We start from the raw sequence: 18328 nt of genomic DNA, 5'->3' as shown, positions 1-18328 counted from the left end.
CCAGCCTTTGTTTCCAGTTGTTCCCAGCCTGATCCTCTTTGGGGGCCCCTGATCCAGCTGAGCCCCTCCCTTCCTCCCTCTCACCAGTCTGGCCTCAGTGCCAACCACAGCCACAGCCCTAACGGTCATGGAGAGTAAAACCCCTTCACACCTTCTCTTCGCACAAAACAGAGAACAAGACTAAAGAATGGGATTAGACAAGAGACTGACAGGACACAGGACATTTCTGTGGGGCAGAGAATAGAGCTAAGGGACATAACCCATGACCTGCACATGTATGTGTATGTGTGGGCAGAGAGGACAGAATCTGGGTTGGAGATCTGTGGGACCAGGGTGATGGAAGGGTGTCCACAGGGACACTGACAGCCAGGGATGAGATGAGAAAGGAGTTGGTGGAACAGATGGATTTGTTGCACATGCCACCAATTGGGACTTCCCAGCTACACAGTCCCCCAAGACTCCTGACTGCCTGCTCCCCAAGAATGTTGCTGCCAGTAGACCTTCTGTAGCCTCTTCAACTTAAACACTGCACTTAAAGAGACTAACCAAACCCTCCACTAGTGCTTTGATGCCAACACTTCAGTCTCCATAGTCCAAACTATGCTGTGCATTTCCTTTAGAGGCAAAGACGAGTCTCAAGGAATTTGGAGGAAGAAACAAGCCCTGTCCTCAGCTGGGTGAGAAGGGACATATCACAAGAAGGGCCAGGGTTGCACCCCATGCAGGTCTCCACCCTCAGAGTCTACAGAACTGAGGTCCAAGAGTCAAAAGCACTGGTGGGGCCAATAGCTCCAAGATGCTCTCACAAGACTTAAATTAAGATCCTTCTCCTCAGGCAGCCTGAGCACCAAGACCCTCAGGGAGTGGTGGCCAACTGGGCTTCCCTGAGTCTGTCTGTTTGGCTTCATAGGTTCATTTCCAGCAACCTGCCTCAAGCACCTCATCGTCTCATCTCCACACACACTGAGGAAGAGCCTTCTGTGTGAATCATGGGGTAAGGTTTTCAGTGGGAATCATCTCCATGCTTATTTTTAAGGAATCTTTCCTTGGGGACCTGTGACATGCTAGCCTATGTGTAGGCCCAGTGACCAGTGAAGATAGTATCTTCCTTCACACGCTGATTCTGGAATTTTACATTTTGAAAGTGTCTTAGTTGCTAATAAGAGAGAATAGAGAGGAGAGAAATTAGATGCCTATATAGAGATCATCCAGAGTTGTTGTTGTAGTTGTTGTTATTATGAGTTTTTTTTTTTTCTCCATGCTTCTCTGGCTTCCTGTTATGTATTCTCTGGAGAGATTCCTTATAGCCAAGTGCTAGACTGGAAGGCACCGATTGCAGTGGGACTTGAAGTCAGTTCCACTTAGGCTGAATCCTAAGTCCTCCTCTTGCAGAGAACGCTTGAATATGCCACATAAGCTCTCATAGCCCCATGTTCCTCACCTGTAACAGGTCTGCATGAGTCCTGGGAGTGTTGGCTATGGAAATGTTCATCACCCTTGAGTGTTCTGGGAACAGTTTACTCCCTCTGAGGAACCCCACCAGCCCCACCTTGGTTCTCTTATGAGTCTTCAGATCCTGTCTATTTTGCCTTCTTATTTTGTTAATGAAAATTTTATTGATCTACCATTGATTTATACTGCATATCAATCTCAAGAGTCCAGTTTCACACCTCTCTGTGCCCACTCTGTATTTCTTCTCCCTCTGGCTCGAGTTTGCTCAGTCTAAGTCTCCAAATGCTTACCTTTGTTCTAAGAAGCTGAGCTGAGAGGGGGACAGGATGGTGGTGCACTCAGTTAGGCACATGTATTACCACATGCAAATATCGAGTTTGAGACCCCGCTCTCCACCTGCAGGAAGGATGCTTCATGTGTCCTCTCCCTATTTCCCTGTTCTCTCTCAATGTCTCTCCGTCCTGTCAAATAAAAATAAAATAAAGGGGTTGGGCGGTAGCACAGAGGGCTAAGTGCACATGGTGCAAAACCCAAGGACTGGCATAAGGATCTGGGTTCGAGACCCCAACCTCCCTGCAGGGAGGTTGCTTCACAAGCAGTGAAGCAGGTCTGCAGGTGTCTATCTTTCTCTCCCACTCTCTGCCTTCCCCTCCTCTCTCAATTTCTCTCTGTCCTACCCAACAATAACAACATCAATAAAACAATAATAATAACCAAACCAACGATAAAACAAGGGCAACAAAAAGGGAAAAAATAGCCTCCAGGAGCAGTCAAGTCGTGGTGAGCCCTAGCAATAACCATGGAGGAAAAAAAAAAAAAGAAAGAAAGAAAGAAAAGAAAAGAAACTGGATTGAGAGAGGAGACAGCAATGACTTCTACCCCTGCTTCCTGGTCCAGTCAGCACCAGGATTCATGTGGGAAATTAACCTTCATACTCTCAACTCCAGAGCTCCTGTCTTTCTCACACAGATGACTTTAGGACGCACCTAGTTCCCCAGTTGGCATTCTGCGAGAAAACAAACTGTCTTCCAAAGTACATGTGCCATTTTGAATTCCAACTAGCAACAAAACAGAGTTTCTACTGTTCCAGATACTTGCCAACATTTGGTGTTGTCAGTGTTCTAGATTTTGGCCATTCTGATAGGTGTGCAGCAGTACCTTTTAGAAGTCGTCTTCGTCTGTATTTTTCTGGTGATATACAATGTGAAGATCTTCTGATACACTTACTTGCCATCTATGTAGCTTCTTTGGTGAAGTGTAGTTTACTTATCTTTTCCCCTTGTTGAGGTTTACAAGTTCTTTGTTTTGTTTTGGATAGCAGTCTTTTATCTTTTTTTTTTTTTTCAAGTATTTTCTCCCAACCTGTTGCTTTTCATTCTCTTGACTGTGTTTGTTTTTTTTTTGAAGAGCATTTTTTTAAGTTTTTTTTTAATGTTTATTTTATTTATTTATTCCCTTTTGTTGCCCTTGTTGTTTTATTGTTGTAGCTATTATTGTTGTTTTCGTTGTTGGATAGGACAGAGAGAAATGGAGAGAGGAGGGGAAGACAGAGAGGAGGAGAGAAAGATAGACACCTGCAGACCTGCTTCACCACCTGTGAAGCGACTCCCCTGCAGGTGGGGAGCCGGGGTTCGAACCGGGATCCTTATGCCGGTCCTTGTGCTTTGCGCCACCTGCGCTTAACCCGCTGTGCTACAGCCCGACTCCCTTGAAGAGCATTTTAATGAAGACCAACTTATCAGTAATAGCTTAAATTTACAGTGCTTCTGGTGTTGTATCTTCAAAATCATCATCTTATAGAAACTTTCAGTATCATTTAAGGCTGCTAAATTGGTCACTGAGAGAAGTACAGAGGTATTGAACTCATCTACGACAAAAGTAGGCCTTTGAATCTCTCTAGCACTATCAGTTTTCACTTCATGTACTTTGAGGTTGGTTGGTTAGAGGTACAAGGTCTAATTATGTTTTTTGTTATTTATTTTTTTTTAGTGAGACAAATATTTTAAGACTGTGCAGTTATGCTTTGTAGCGGAGGCTCTGCATAGCTGCTCTCCACTGAAGGTCATGGTCTTAACTCTGGGCAGCAGATCTGGAGCCGTCACAGAACCAAAGGGAAGTACTGGGAGCCAGGGTGCGAGAAGAAGCCTAAAGATGACTGGGGATTTGGTGGCTCGGTAGCCCTGCTCCCTCACCGTTGAGCAGGGGTTTGCCTACTCTCTGTTTGCCACAGTCCTCCAGTGCTCTCCACTGGGGTGGGGAGCTTCCCAGAGCACAGCTGCCTGGATGACACAGCCTCTGCTGGCTTTGATCTCTTCTATCATCTCTCTTTACCATCCTGTTTCACACTCAAATTCAAGGTAGCTCCTCTAATCCTGTTAAGAAGGGTGGATGGCAATTTACTTGAGTAAGGTTTGTTTTTATTTGTTTCAAAAAACAAACAAGCAAACAAAAAACACCTCAAAGGGCATGCTGGTCATCATAATGCGAGAGTAATAGAAACAGGTTAGCTGTCCCAGGTAAACAGGATGTGAGACCATCTTACTAATTCATCATCTTAGTAATTCATCATAAAGTTCATTTGTCTCATAGTGACAGGTTACCGTGCTTCCTTCTGCTTATTATTTGCCTGATATATCATAACTTTATTTTTGATTCTTTCAAATCTTTGTTTTAGATATATTTTCATGTAAATGTCATCTAACTAGAATTTTAACTGATGGGTTTAGTTTTTTTTTTTTTCCTACCTAATTCATCTTTCTAAGACTAAATTCAAGCCTGCCCTTCAATATATGTCAGCTGACAACCAGAGTTGAATGACCCTGATATAAGCCCTCAGTTCATTCTGTAGAGACAGGTCCTCTGTCATTACATTTTTATGAAAGACAGATGAAGAGAAGGGCAGAGGGAGAGAACATTGCACTGTCACTTATGATATTCTATCAATACTTGCTTGCTTTTGTCTTTCTTGTTTCTTTGAGGTGGTGGGGGGTCAAACCCAGAGCTCCACCCATGCAAAGCATGATGAAAGAATGCCTGAGTGAATGAATTAATGAACAAGTGGCAGTTTGGGGCCTGTAAAGAGAGTGAAGGAAGACAGAAAGAGAAATGACTAAACTTTAAGCTGTTCTGTTCACCTTGATGAAGTGAATAAAGATATCATTTCATTTCATCAATAGTTTATTGAGCATCCAGGATGTGTGAGGCACTCTGCTAGATGCTAGTAACACAATGATGAAGATCAAAACCAAAACAGACCCACTTTCTTACTGATCTCTAATCAACCCCATTGCCCCCACCCCCAAGACTCAAGGCAGATTTGGAAGTGACCTCTCAGGGGATGAACCAAAGCTGCAAATTCCCCTCTCACTCCAATGTTCACCCTTGCCTGTGGCTCACTGGTATGCATGTCTCCAAGGCCTGAAGACCACCTGAACCCACAGAAGCAGCTTTCCCTGCTTGCAATGTCTCACTGTGGGTGAGGCACCTGGGCCAGGGGGTGTGCTTCTAACTAACTTGAGGGGACCTGCTCAGTAAGCCAAAAGCAGAACATGGAGCTTGGTGTTGGGAGGGGCATGCTATGGAGGTGAGGGTGGAGGGGCGTCCCTAGAGGCATGGAGAAGAGAGGGCAGAAAGCACAGAAGGCCCCTTCTCTTCCAGCTTATTGATTGCTCCTTCCTACCGCTGTTCAGTAGCCTACACTGTGCCTTGCTGTGTGATTGGGGAATCTTCACATCTTGTCTACTGGGGAGGGGGACCCAACATCTGGGATGGGGAGAGGACTGTGGGCCTAGGGTTGGTATCTCCCCCCCCACACACAGGCTGGGGAATAATGCCTCCTCCTGCTTCTCTGGGGAGTGGAACCTTTTTCTCTTACAACTGGAGGAAGCTTCACCTTTCTTGGAGATAATGATTGTTTGAAAGGTTTGTTTAGTAAGAGGTCAGGGAGAAAGCATGGATGTGAGGGGTTAGTGAAAATCCTCCTCACTAGAGGAAGGGAGGTGGAAGGAATGTGGCATGTCTGAGGGCGGCTGGGAGGAAGCCAAGAGCTGGGGACTGGAGTGCTCTGCCCAGGGCACTGCAGGGGAATGTGCTGGAGCTCCTCCCTTAACAGCTGGCAGCCAGGTGCCAGAGTCCCAGCCCCAGGCTCAGAGATGCCCTGAACAGAGAACTCCTGTGCCAGGTGGTGACACCTGACTTCCTGGGGAAGGCTGCTTGCTAGAAGTGAGCCACAGGAAGTGGGTGTTTGTGGGAAGCAAGGGAGGGGATCTCTGGGAAGGTGCAGGATAGTGAAAGCAGCTGGTTACTGGATGTTAGTTTCCTTACAACCATGGGGGGATTGGGCTGAGGATGTAAGAATCTATAGGACCCTAAGGGGGTAAACCCAGTGAGAACACAGCCAAGCGCAATCACCGCGGGGCGCCCCATTAGAACCACTCCCGGTGCCAACCCTGCAGCTCCATGCTCTCCCTCCCCTCCCTGCCACTGGGCCTGCTCCTGGCGCCCCAGGGTCGAAGCCAGGGCACTTCTAGGGTGGGCGCTCAGGCGCTGATCTCCACTGGGCCCGCCTCGTCCTGCTCGCGGATCAGGTGCACGCCCGCAGTCCGCAGTGAGCGCGAAGCGCTGCGTGGGCCGCCTGGAGAGCTTGGGGCCCGGGGCGGTGACGTGTGCGTCCAGCCGGTGGTGGGCGAGCGCACTGGGGAGCGCGGGTAGCGGCGGGCTGAGCGGATGGGCAGGCCCGGCGAGCGACCTGGGACAGTGGATACAGAGTAGCCGGGTGGGCTGGACTCCACTGCGCTCCGAGGCTCTGGGGCGGGTTTATCCTCGAGCTCCGGTGGGTCCTGCAAGGACACACCGCAAGGGTCAGTTCCCGCCTGCTCTGGGGGCATCTTGTGGGGCTGAAGGGTGCTGACTGTGAGGTTGCAGGGTGCTGGGGAGACCCGGATGAAGGAGACAAGGTCTCCTCTCCCAGGAAAGCGACGACGCACACAGGCCTGGCTTTTGTTCCTGGCACATTGGGAGCACTGAGAAAATGCTGAAATAGGCTAACTGCTGTGTTCCCTCTGTCCTCCTGTCTCTGACAGCACGCCAAGGATAGAGGCTAGTAGGCAATCACCATCTGGATGCTGTCCAAAGACCTGAGCCGGACTAGCCAGTCATTTGGGCTGCAGGAGGTCCTAACCCGACCCAGCACCCAGTAGGCAGACAGGCTGGCTTACCTTGTCCTTCAGGATGTAGAGCGCCATGGGGTTCTTACGTTCCTGCTCTCCACTTCTGGGCAGGGTGTCTGCTGCTCCGGCAAAGAAGGGCATGGCTGGTTGGCCAGAACCCTCACACCAGCCAGCACCTGAGCTCTGCTCCCCAGCAGCCAGGCCCAGCCCCATGGCCACCTCCACCCTACCATTGGGTCCTACCTTGGCTGCACCTCTCCCTGCTCTGCAATCTTCGTGTGGTTGGTGGAGGAAGGGGCCCTGCAGAGCTGGCTTGCTTGTCGCCTAGTCCTGCCTTTTCCCAGCAGCCCACTGATCTGAGTGGTGATGGGATGGGCGAGTGGGCGGCCGGGAGCTCACCTTCTGCTTTCAGACGCTCCTCGCTCTGATCCATGTACTCCAGGGAGCTCTGCTTCTCTAGCTTCCTCTTCTTCCTGCAAACCAATCCCAGGCCTGGTGAACACAGCTCTGGAGTGTAAGCAGAAGGCCTGGGGGGGGGGGGGGCACATGGGAGAATCTGATAGCCAAAAGAAGCCTTGTGACAGGAGGTGGCTGTGGGAAAGGTCAAGGGCTTTGGGCAGCACCCTGAGTCTTGTGGCTTATCCAATGGTGGTTATATGCCATCAGCTGTGACCAGCTGGCAATCATACTGAAAATTATCACATTAATCTTTACCAAAGCACCTGGCCTACAGAAAGTGCCCTGCAGAAGAAACACCTTAAGTATGGGGAAGACGATCAGGGGCTTTGAGTGCAGCAGGTGGTTCCTCGCACAACACATACAGTCAAGACAGGTTCCCTTGGAGAAGGCATTGAAATGAAAGGCATCCAAAGGACCTAAGAGAAGACTAGAGCTTGGGGCTGGCATGGATGGAAGGCTTAGGGTGTGGGACTTGGAGCATTACCTAGACTTTTTGGAGGGTTTCCAGCAGGCACAGACGGTCACTAAGGTCACTAGGAGGAAGATGCCACCTGTGGACAAGATGATGTAGAGGGAGCTTCTTCCTGGGAGAGGGAGAAAGAAGCAGAGAAGGGGTGAGAGACCTGAGAGGCTCTGTGGCTTGGGGAGGCGAGCTTCCTGCACAGGAAGGTGAGAAAGCCGGTCGCCCCTCAGCTTGCCCGGCCCCTCCCTGCCCACTGTGGTCCTCTCGGGCCAGCTGGCCCACCTCTACTCTCTTATACTCCCTCCAGTGGTGTTCTGGGAGACCCTCCACCTGCCCCACCATGGGCATTTGCCTCTTAGGGTCCCCCACACTCACTGTACACAGTGATCTTGATGGGCAGGCTGCGGCCCTGGCTAATGGGGTTCTCCACCACACAGCTGTACAGGTCATCGTCATCCATGAGCACTCGGGTGATGGTGAGCACCTTCTGATCAGGGGACAGCAGCATCCTCGAGTCGTTGAGGAGGGGCTTGCCATCCTTCAGCCAGGTGTAGCTGGGCTTGGTGCCATTTTCATGTGAGCAGTTCAGGGTGAAGGCCTCACTGAGTTCCAGGACTGTGGTTGAAGCCACCAACACCTGTGGCCTTGAAATGGGCACTGAGCCCAGAGGTAGGGGAAGCTATGAGTCCTGGGTCAAAAGGCATCTTCCTTCTCTTTCTTGAATCCCTACCTTCTAACACACCACAATTTAAACTGTCAACAGGGGAGACCCTTCAGGAATCATTAGTGCATCCTAACATACACCATCATCTATCCATGTGTCCCTTTATCCATCCATCCACTCATCCATGCATGCATGCATCCACCCATCCATTTATTTATCAAGTATTTACCGACACCTCCAAAACATTGGGGGTACTATGCTGAGCAAGAAAGTCATGGTCCCTGTCCTCATGGAATTCTCTTTCCCTTCTTCCCATGTTCTCTTTCCAGGATGTCTTAAACTGACCCTATTGGGCTCTGGTTTTAGTTGGGCTAAGACTCCAACCACCATGTTACCCAACCTCTTTGTACTTCAGTTTCCTCATCTGCAAAATAAGGATGATATTAATGCCCCGCAAGATTAGTGGAAACATGAAATGTGTTGAAATATGCAAAGAGCACTTGCAGTAGCTTCTGGCAGGAGGTAAGCAGCCCATGAGTTAGCTGTGGTGCGCTGCCAGTGTCTAAGGCACGAGCAGCTCACTTTCAGCTCCCATGTGACTTTTGTGTTGGTTTTCTGGGGTCTAGCAGGTGTGCTGGGCAAACCCCACCCTGCTTCCAAAGCCAGACTTTACCATCCACAGTGAGGTTGATAGTCTTTTCCCCGGTGAAAGTGTCATCGGTGATGGAGATCTCCACCTCATAAGTGCCCTCGTCTGCCAGCTGCAGGTCACTGAGAAGCAGGGAGCCGTTCTCAAAGAGGCGGATGCGGTCCCGGTAGTCGAGGCGCAGGGTGCCAATGACCTCGGTGCCAATGGACTGCACCACAGTCACTGGCTTGTCCCGCTTCAGCTGCCACTTCACCACAGGCTTGTCACTGCTGGTGCTGCTATACTGCACTGAGAGCAGGGCTGACTTTCCCACAGTGCCATGGATCAGGCGCACTGGGCTGGTGATGTTCACCCCCTCCAGGGGCTCTGTGAACAGAGGGCAGAGGGAAGTCAGGCCATGGCTCCTGACCCTGCTCATACCTGTGAATGCACTGACCTCTCTCCACACCTCACCCATCTGGACCCTTACTCCCCCTCAGTCTGCGCCCTCTTACCCTGCAGCTCTGAGTCCCTCAGTCCTTACCATCTGCACTCATCTTTTAAAAATATTTTTTACTTTAGTTTGGATATATGCAGAGAGATTTCGAGAGGGAAGGGAATATAGAGAGGATGAAAGAAAGAGAGACGCTGTGGTCTGGAAGATGGCACAGTGGATAAGACACTGAACTCTCAAGCGTGAGAGCCCAAGTTCATGCCCCAGTAGCACATGTACCAGAGTGATGTCTGGTTCTTTCTCTCTCTCCTCTTACCTTTCTCATTAATAGATAAATAAAATCTTAAGAGAGAGAAAGACCTGCAGTACTGCTTAACCACTGGTGAAGCTTCCCCTGCAGGTAAGGATAAACATGTTTACATATTATATATATATATATATATATATATATATATATGATTTATTTATTCCCTTTTGTTGCCCTTGTTTTATTGTTGTAGTTATTGTTGTTGTTGTTCTTGATGTCATCATTGTTGGATAGGACAGAGAGAAATGGAGAGAGGAGGGGAAGACAGAGAGGGGAGAGAAAGATAGACACCTGCAGACCTGCTTCACCGCTTGCTCATGAAGTGACTCCCCTGCAGGGGGGGAGCCGGGGCTCGAATCCGGATCTTTCCACTGGTCCTTGCGCTTTGCGCCATGCACGCTTAATCCGCTGCACTACCGCATGACTCCCATAATATATATTGATTATGATTATTACCAGAATACTGTTCAGCTCTGGCTTATGGTGGCCCTGAGGTTGAACCTAGGATCTTTGGTGCCTCAAGCAAGAAATCTCCTTGCATAACAATTATGGTATCTTCCTAGTCCAATCCTTCTTTATCTGGTCCTCTGCTTTCGGGTAGTTTCCCCCACTGTCTTCCTCTGAGGAAGATTCTAGTTGGCCACACTGTCTAGGCCCCTCTTGAAATTCGTTTTATGTACCTCCTGAGTGCCAGGCACCATTCTCTGTCCTTGGGCAGATGAGAATGAACAACACACCTGCATCTCTACACCTGATGCTTGAAGATCATCAGATCTCACAGGGAACTTGTCAGATGTTTGTGGTTGGGGCTGGGGTAGGGGTTTGCTAAAGCATGGAAACACAGATTCAGTAAGAGGTATGTAGCACAATGCACCACCCGCATAGCAGAAGTTTAGGTTTTAGTAAGTTTAGCCAGAAGACACCAGACCACTTCCTGTCAGACCAACCAATTCCTATAGAAAAAGGACTGGGGCAAGTGAGACAATGCGACTGGAAAAGGAAAGCCGTAAAGGCTGGGTTCTATCTACTGGGTGTGGGGCAAGTCATCTTTATAGAGCATACTCTTCTCATTTAGAGGATAAGGGTAATAACAAGGGCAACCACCTAGTTAGACTGAAAAGATGTCACTTCTTGTGTACAGGGAGGAGAACACACAATTGAGCTGCAGAGCTCTGCCCCCCCCCCCATGATAGGCTGATGACCTGAGAGAAGTCACTTATTTGTTTGAAGTTCACATTTCCCGCAGATACAATGGTGCCATTGGTTTGTTCTAGCCTGTAATTCTGGACTTTTACCATCTTGCCCAGTGGCTGTCTCCCTTAAAGGCTTCTCCTGGATAAGAATGTTAATGAAGCTACCCTATCACCTTCCTTATGCCCATGGACGTGGGCCTGGCTGTGGGTGGCAGGGATGTACATGCATCTGTTCAGAAGTGAATGGGGCAGCCTTTCTCAGAAATTGGCAGAGCATTTTTACTAGTCAATATTGGAGTTGGTGTCAAGTTCAGGATTCCACCACTTTCAAGGGACACAGAGGACTGGGGCGGTGGGAAGGGGGGGACGGGGTGGTGGCATACTGAGTTGAGCGCACATAGTACAAAGAGAACTGGGGCAGGTGCCAGCACAAGACACAGAAATGAGGAAATGGTTTACAATGGCAATCCAGAATGGAAATAAAAAGGGACTAGGACTATTTAACCTTGAGGAGTGATTCACTTAATCACTGTCCTGAGTCTCTGAGGTGTCATTATGTAGCAGGCCTCTCTCAGGTCTCACAGGAAACTGACAGAGCAGCAAGATGTGCCTATCAGCCTCAATAAGGCTGTATTGGGCCAGGTGGGTGACTCCTTGTCAAGTAGGAGTGTGGCCTGCAGTAACACCGAGGAATGTGAAATCTAGAGAATGAGGATGCACCTGCCAAAAGCTGTGATTGCTTTAATAGCCTCTTCCTTTAAAGGAAACACTGCCAATTTGCTCTTGTGGGCCTCTTTGTGCTGAGCAAAGGTTTACTTTTACCAGTATTAGCCTTGATTTATATTCTAATAATTTCCAATATTATTATTTTTTAATTTTTTGTATTTGTTTTCCCTTTTGTTGCCTTTGTTTTTATTGTTGTAGTTATTATTGTTGTTGTTATTGATATCGCTGTTGTTAGATAGGACAAAGAGAAATGGAGAGAGGAGGGGAAGACAGAGGGGGAGAGAAAGATACCCGCATACCTGCTTCACCGCTTGTGAAGTGACTCCCCTGCAGGTGGGGAGACAGGGGCTCGAACCGGGATCTTTACGCTGGTCCTTGCACTTTGTGCCACGTGTGCTTAACCCACTATGCTACTGCCCGACTCCCTCCAATATTATTTTTTTTTCCTCCAGGGTTATTGCTGGGCTCGGTGCCTGCACCATGAATCCACCACTCCTGGAGGCCATTTTCCCCCCTTTTGTTGCCCTTGTTGTTGTAGCCTCGTTGTGGTTATTATCATTGCCATCATTGATGTCGTTTGTTGTTGGATAGGACAGAGAGAAATGGAGAGAGGAGGGGAAGACAGAGAGGGGGAGAGAAAGACAGACACCTGCAGACCTGCTCCACCGCCTGTGAAGCGACTCCCCTGCATCCTTACACCGGTCCCTGTGCTTTGCACCACATGCACTTAACCCACTGAGCCACCGCCCGACCCCCCAAATATTATTTTTTAAAGATTTACTTTTATAAGAGAGAGGGGGTGGGATCTGAGCACTGCTCAGCTATGGCATGTTACAGTACTGTGGATTGAACTTGGGGCCTTGAGAGCCCTGGCATGCAAGTCCTGTGCACTAATCCTGAGGAATCTTCTCAACCTTCACTTTACTTTAAAAATATATTAAAAGTATTTTTTCTCTTTTTTTATGTTAGGACAGAGAGAATTTGAGAGGGGAGGGGAAGACAGAGAAGGAGAGAGAAAGATAGACACCTGAAGACCTGCTTCACCACTTGTGAACTGACCCCTCTGCAGATGGGGAGCCAGGGGCTCAAACTGGGATCCCTGCGCAGGTCCCTGTACTTTGTACTATGCGCATTTAGCCCGGTGCACCACCAGCCAACCCCCTATCAAAAATATTTATTTACTTATTTTTAAGTGGATAGGACAGAGAGAAATTGAGAAGGGGAGATAGAAAGGGAGAGACCTGTAGACCTATTTCACCATTTTTGAAGCTTCCTCCCTGCAGGTAGGGACTGGAGCTCTGAACCTGGATCTTTGTGCATGGTACTACGTGAGCCCTACCGGGTGTGCCATTGCCTGACCTCCTCACTTTACCTTTTAAAGAGTCAAGGACGTGGTGACAAATATGTGTCTTAGGATTTTTTTTTTCTCTACAGCTCATCCATATACTCTAAGCTGAAGACTCCAGTGATTTTCCTTTTTATCTAAAAAGCTGTTTGTTTTGTTTGGCTCTGTCTCCACAAGGAAGTCTCTCCATCCCTTTGACCTTCAGAGCTGCCCTTCTCTGGGTGTTCTCCAACTATATGATTTCCTTTTTAAGGAGTGTTGAGCAGCACTGTATGTAATAATACAAGGGCAGCCACAGCATACTTTTCTCAAAGGAAAAACATTGTTTTCTGCATTGGTTTTTAATACCCTTCCCAATGAATGGTACCCTGAGGCTCTCACCCCTGCCTTCATCCCTGGTTTTAGGGGCTACACAAATGGCATCCATGCCAGGGTTACTGTGGCACATGCCATTATTCTGGTGAGCCTTAAAAGGACCTGCAAGACTGAAATCCTTTTATGTGTCAATTACTTAGGGATGTAGGTGAAAAGGAAGAAATCACAATTGTGAAGAGAGGGGTATTAGAGATATATATGTCAGAGAGTGTAGATGTTCAGTTATGTGCACACAACTGATAGGTATTATATGATTTACTATGTTTATGAATGGCAGCATTCACTATTGTTCAGTGTCAGTGGGACAGAATGGAGTCTCCAAATGAAACTAATCTATGTTTATATGACAAAAGGAGCAAAGGAAGAAGGATTTGTTTGCAATAAGTCTTGCTCAGCCATGTAGGAAAAAATGCATCTTGCCTCTTACTCTCACACCTTACACAAACAGTAACTATGGATGGATTGTGTGGATAAATGTGGAAAGTAAAACAGTAGCATTTTAAAGAGAAAATATCTCTATGATTTGAGGGCAAACACAGGTCTCTTAGGACACAGAAATGATATGCAAAAAAGAACATGATACTTTGGACAAATAAAATTAAGAGGTCCTGTTCATCAGATGACACCATGAAAAGGAAAAATAAATGCCATTACTGTCACAAGCTGTGAGAGACTCAAAGACGTCACCTAGAATTTCAGGTGTTAGCACAGTACCTAAGATTTGGTCCAATGCAGTCATAATTGAGAACTTGTAAGACATAAACTATAAGCCACCATACAAAAGCCAGATTATTTATAGGTGCAGAGCCCTCTGAAAATTTTAGAACCAAGAACATTACATTTGTTTAGATGCCCACAGGCTGTTTTGTTCTATGGCACAAGCCTGGCCAGGTGTTGTTTCTGGAAGGCCACTTTCATTGGTTGTTACCTACTTTATTTCTCCCCCCCTTTTTATGCCCCCCATTCTTCCTTTTGTTCTTATTGCCGCCAGGACTATTTCTGGGGGTCGGTGTCAGCATTACAAATCCACAGCTCCTGTTGGCCATTTTTCACTTTCTTCTTTTTTATTAGATAGGACAGAGAGAAACTGACGGAGGACAGGAAGATAGAGGGTGAGAGAGAAATGGACACCTGCAGATCTGCTTTACCACTCCTGAAGTGTTCCCCCTGTAGGTAGGGAGTGGGACTTGAACCCAGGTCCTTGGTGACTGGGTGTGCCACCGCCTGTCCCCTGCTTCATTTCTTTTAAACATAAAATCAGGATGGTTCTGAACATTTAATCATGGGAGATTTGGAATCATTTCTACTGTCAAGACTGAGGGTGCTCATGTTTGGATAAGTACGACTTAGGAGCCTTGTAGGACACTCCATTCTGCTCCTGCACTGGAGGTAGTTTAAGCATGAAAAGTAGCTCAGGGGAGTTGGGCAGTGGCGCAGCGGGTTAAGTGCACATGGCGCAAAGCACAAGGACCATCGTAAAGATCTCGGTTCGAGGCCCTGTCTCCCCACCTGCAGGGGAGTCGCTTCATAGGCAGTGAAGCAGGTCTGCAGGTGTCTTTCTCTCCCCCTCTCTATCTACCCTTCCTCTCTCCATTTCTCTCTGTCCTGTCCAACAACAACAACAATAATAGCCACAACAATGTTAAATAACAAGGGCAACAAAAGGGAAAATAAATAAATAAATATTTTAAAAAAAGTAGCTCAGAACTAACTTTGCCAGCAAGGTCTTCAGTGAAAGTGGTTCCTATTCCTAATGCAACATTGGAGCACCAGGGCAATGATCAAATGTCTTGGTCACAGTAAAAATATCAGAATGAGATTTAGCCCATCTCTTTACACCCACTTTCCTGATGGCAAACAAAATGTGTGATACCAAAATGATCAAAGTGCTCAACCCTAAACTGAAGCCCCAAATAGTACTTGTCAAAATATCCAGCTGATGAAACCCAAAAGGACACCATAAAAATGTTGCTGAAAACATCTAACTCAATTTTAAATGAGATCACTGCTAATAATCTGTCAATAAGCAACTCTGTATCCTCATCGCAGAAAGATAATGGACAGGGCAGGGGTAGGTAGCATAATGGTTATGCAAAGAGACTCTCATGCCTGAGCCTCTAAAGCCCTAGATTCAATCCCCCACACCACCATAAACCAGAGCTGAGCATTGCTATGATAAAAAAGAAAGAAAGAAAGAAAGAAAGAAAGGAAGGAAGAGAGAGAGAAATAAAGAGAAAGAAAGAAAGAAAGAAAGAAAGAAAGAAAGAAAGAAAGAAAGAAAGAAAGAAAGAAAGGAAGAAAGGAAGGCAATGGACAACCTAATCAGATCAGATCACAGGAGGGGAGTCAAGAAGGCCAGAATTTTTGAGGGATGCCTTGCCTTTCTAACTACATGACATGATATCAACAAACAGAATTGTGATAACTTCTATAGTGAGTGTCCAGCATCTTCTCAGGAACCAGTATTATCACTAACCATTCAAAGGCCAGGGTACCAAAGTGTAAAGCAAATTGTGTGACTGAGATAAGCTTCAGAAAAGTCCCCAGATTAACATTCTTCATATAGAGGAGGTTTAGACCAGACACACACAGGGAAAACACCTTCTGAAGCCTGAAGCATGCTGCTATAAGTGCAAAGCCAGCAGAAAGGGGCCTGAAATACATCCTGCTCTAATGCCTTCAATAGGAGCAAGGCTTTGCTGACATCTTGATCTCTAAATTCTAATAGGTCTCAGAACCGTTAGTCAGTGGATAGCTGTGGTTTAAGCCACTTGGCTTCTTGGTGCACTTTGTTACAGCACCAAGGAGACTTGAACTGTGTCTGAGCTTTTATTTTCACCTCCTGTTCACTATGCCATTGCCTTTAAAGTGTGAGTTCTAAAATATTCTGGTTAAAGCCAGACATTAGAGAAGGGGCAGATGGTGATGCACATGGTTAAGTGCTCACATTACAGTGCACAAGGACCCAGGTTCAAGCCCATGGTCCCCACCTACAGCGAGAAAGCTTCACGAGCGGTGAAGCAGGGGCTGCAGGTGTCTGTCTCTCTCCCCCCCTCCCCTCTCAATATTTTTCTGTCTCTATCCAATAATAAATAAATTAAAATTAAAAAAACAGAGATTAGAAACCACACAGTAACTTCACCCTCTTATTTTTCCCAGGTTATATTTCGGGTTCCTTAGTGGGATTTAGGAAACTTTGGTCCCACCTACTCTACACCTGCCTCCCAACACTGCTGAGCTATAGCTGCTTCTGGACACAGGAAGCCATTTCAAGATGTCTACCTTTGTCCATTTCCTGACTCTAAAACCCTTTCCCACAACTACTTATTTTTCTGACCATGTACAACTTGGGACAGACATTCCTAGGAGACCTCTATTATGTCCCCATCCTTCCCCTGCAACCAGCACCAGCTTTTTTTTTTTTTAATATTTATTTATTTATTTTCTCTTTTATTGCCCTTGTTGTTTTATTGTTGTAGTTATTATTGTTGTTGATGTCATCGTTGTTGGATAGGACAGAGGGAAATGGAGAGAGGAGGGAAAGACAGAGGGGGAAGAGAAAGATAGACACCTGCAGACCTGCTTCACTGCCTATGAAGCGACTCCCCTGCAGGTGGGGAGACGGGGCCTTGAACCGAGATCTTTACGATGGTCCTTGTGCTTTGCGCCATGTGCACTTAACCCACTGCGCTACCACCCAACTCCCCCAGTACCAGCTTTCTAGGTAGCAGGTGACCTTTCTTGGATCCTGGGCATCTTCTGCTAGCTGACACATGGCAGTGTCTGTCTCCTTTTTATGATGACAATCCCTGCCTCTGTCTCTCCTACTAAATGGTGAGTTTCTGGACTCTCTAGAACAGTACAGTCACATAAACATGTTTTTAAAATAAGGAGTGCGTAGGGGGCAGTGCAGGAGGTAGGTGTCTATGGTGCAGGTGAGTTATGGTGTTAATGTCCCAGACCAGGAGTCTCATTATCTCAAAATCTTCTTTCCTTTTTCTTGCTGTTTTACATTCAGAGAAGCCAAGGTGGGGAGGCACAGGCCCCAGATTTCTCCTACCCCAACTTGTATCATAACCCTTGGAAAGAATGCTGGGCTGGCCCACATCAACAAGACATCCCGTAAGAAACAGCTCCTTGCCCTCCACCCAATGTACTGAATGCCGTGGGAGCTAAGTCATGCAGCCATTTGGGGGAGGGGACCGGGGGCCAGGCCAGAGGGATGCAGAATGAAGAAATACATTCAACACCAAAGCGTGCATTCACTGAGATGCTTCCCACAGCAGCTGGGCTCTCCCCTCCTCCCGCCTGAAGGCACTCTGGCCCTCCACTCTGCCCACCCTCCCCTCTGAAAGCTACAGAGCCTTTCTCAGACCCTTCCCTACCCCTCTGGCTACTTCCTACCTGTCTGGATCAGAAGAAGGTAGACCAAAGGAGTGAGGTGCAGGGCACTGGAGGCTGTGGACAGAGCTCCCCTTTCTCTCTTCATTTTGGGTGGCGTTCTCCAGCTCTGGTGCACACAATTAGCATGATTTCTCCACTCTGGGCACGTCCCTTTGTACCACTCGGAGTTTCTCTGCCCGAACACAACCCTGCCAACTTCCCTCTGAATACACAGAGCCCTGTGTGTTGCTGCGCTTGTTTTGTCCTCTCTCTCAGACCTGGCATTTTCTAGTTTCAAAGCTCTACATCCCCAGTTTTGAAGGGGACAGACATATGCTTAAGAGATCTTCTCTTATTCAGGGTCCAATTGATGGGTCCTTGCAGCCAGCAGTCCTTCATCTGTCTGTGCTGAGCCCCACAAGCAGGGGAGGTAGGGGGTCTGAGCTCATTGAGGGGACTGGGCCTGGAAGCACATTCAGCAGGACATTGTGTCCCAGCTTCTCCTGTCTCCACCTCACCCTCCCTGTTTCTGAGAAGGAGGGTGCCAGAGAACGACCTCCAATGAGCTCTGAAAAGGGAGGGAGAAGAGCTTTTAAAAAGCAGGGGACAAGAGACTCCAGAAAAGGCTGAGGAAATGGAAGCCTCTGTTCCAGCCCAGAGCAAGAAGACTGGGAACCAGGATTCTATTCTTTTCATACCTATCCTGGCCCT

General features: G+C 47.6%; 1 protein-coding gene across 4 annotated transcripts; it reads right to left on the bottom strand.

Moving 5' to 3' along the window:
- Positions 1-4621: 4621 nt before the first annotated feature.
- HEPACAM (hepatic and glial cell adhesion molecule) lies at positions 4622-18097 on the bottom strand. Of its 4 annotated transcripts, none has more exons than XM_060179821.1 (7): positions 17639-18097; positions 8880-9221; positions 7918-8199; positions 7564-7663; positions 6864-7093; positions 6669-6736; positions 4622-6290 (listed from the first exon to the last, which is right to left on the bottom strand). In XM_060179821.1, the coding sequence occupies exons 1-7, from the start codon at positions 17721-17723 to the stop codon at positions 5991-5993; spliced, it is 1407 nt and encodes a 468-aa protein (XP_060035804.1). In that variant the 5' UTR covers positions 17724-18097; the 3' UTR covers positions 4622-5990. The 4 variants fall into 4 exon arrangements, with proteins under 4 accessions (XP_060035804.1, XP_060035805.1, XP_016042596.2 ...); XM_060179822.1 differs by having other exon boundaries at positions 7020-7093; positions 17639-18096; XM_016187110.2 differs by having other exon boundaries at positions 6669-6739; positions 17639-18095.
- Positions 18098-18328: the final 231 nt, after the last annotated feature.

The sequence above is a fragment of the Erinaceus europaeus genome, chromosome 20 (assembly GCF_950295315.1).
Source record: "Erinaceus europaeus chromosome 20, mEriEur2.1, whole genome shotgun sequence".
Classification (NCBI taxonomy): domain Eukaryota; kingdom Metazoa; phylum Chordata; class Mammalia; order Eulipotyphla; family Erinaceidae; genus Erinaceus; species Erinaceus europaeus.
The sequence above is the reverse complement of the archived record's forward strand: the minus strand, read 5'-3'. Positions and strand labels throughout refer to the sequence as shown.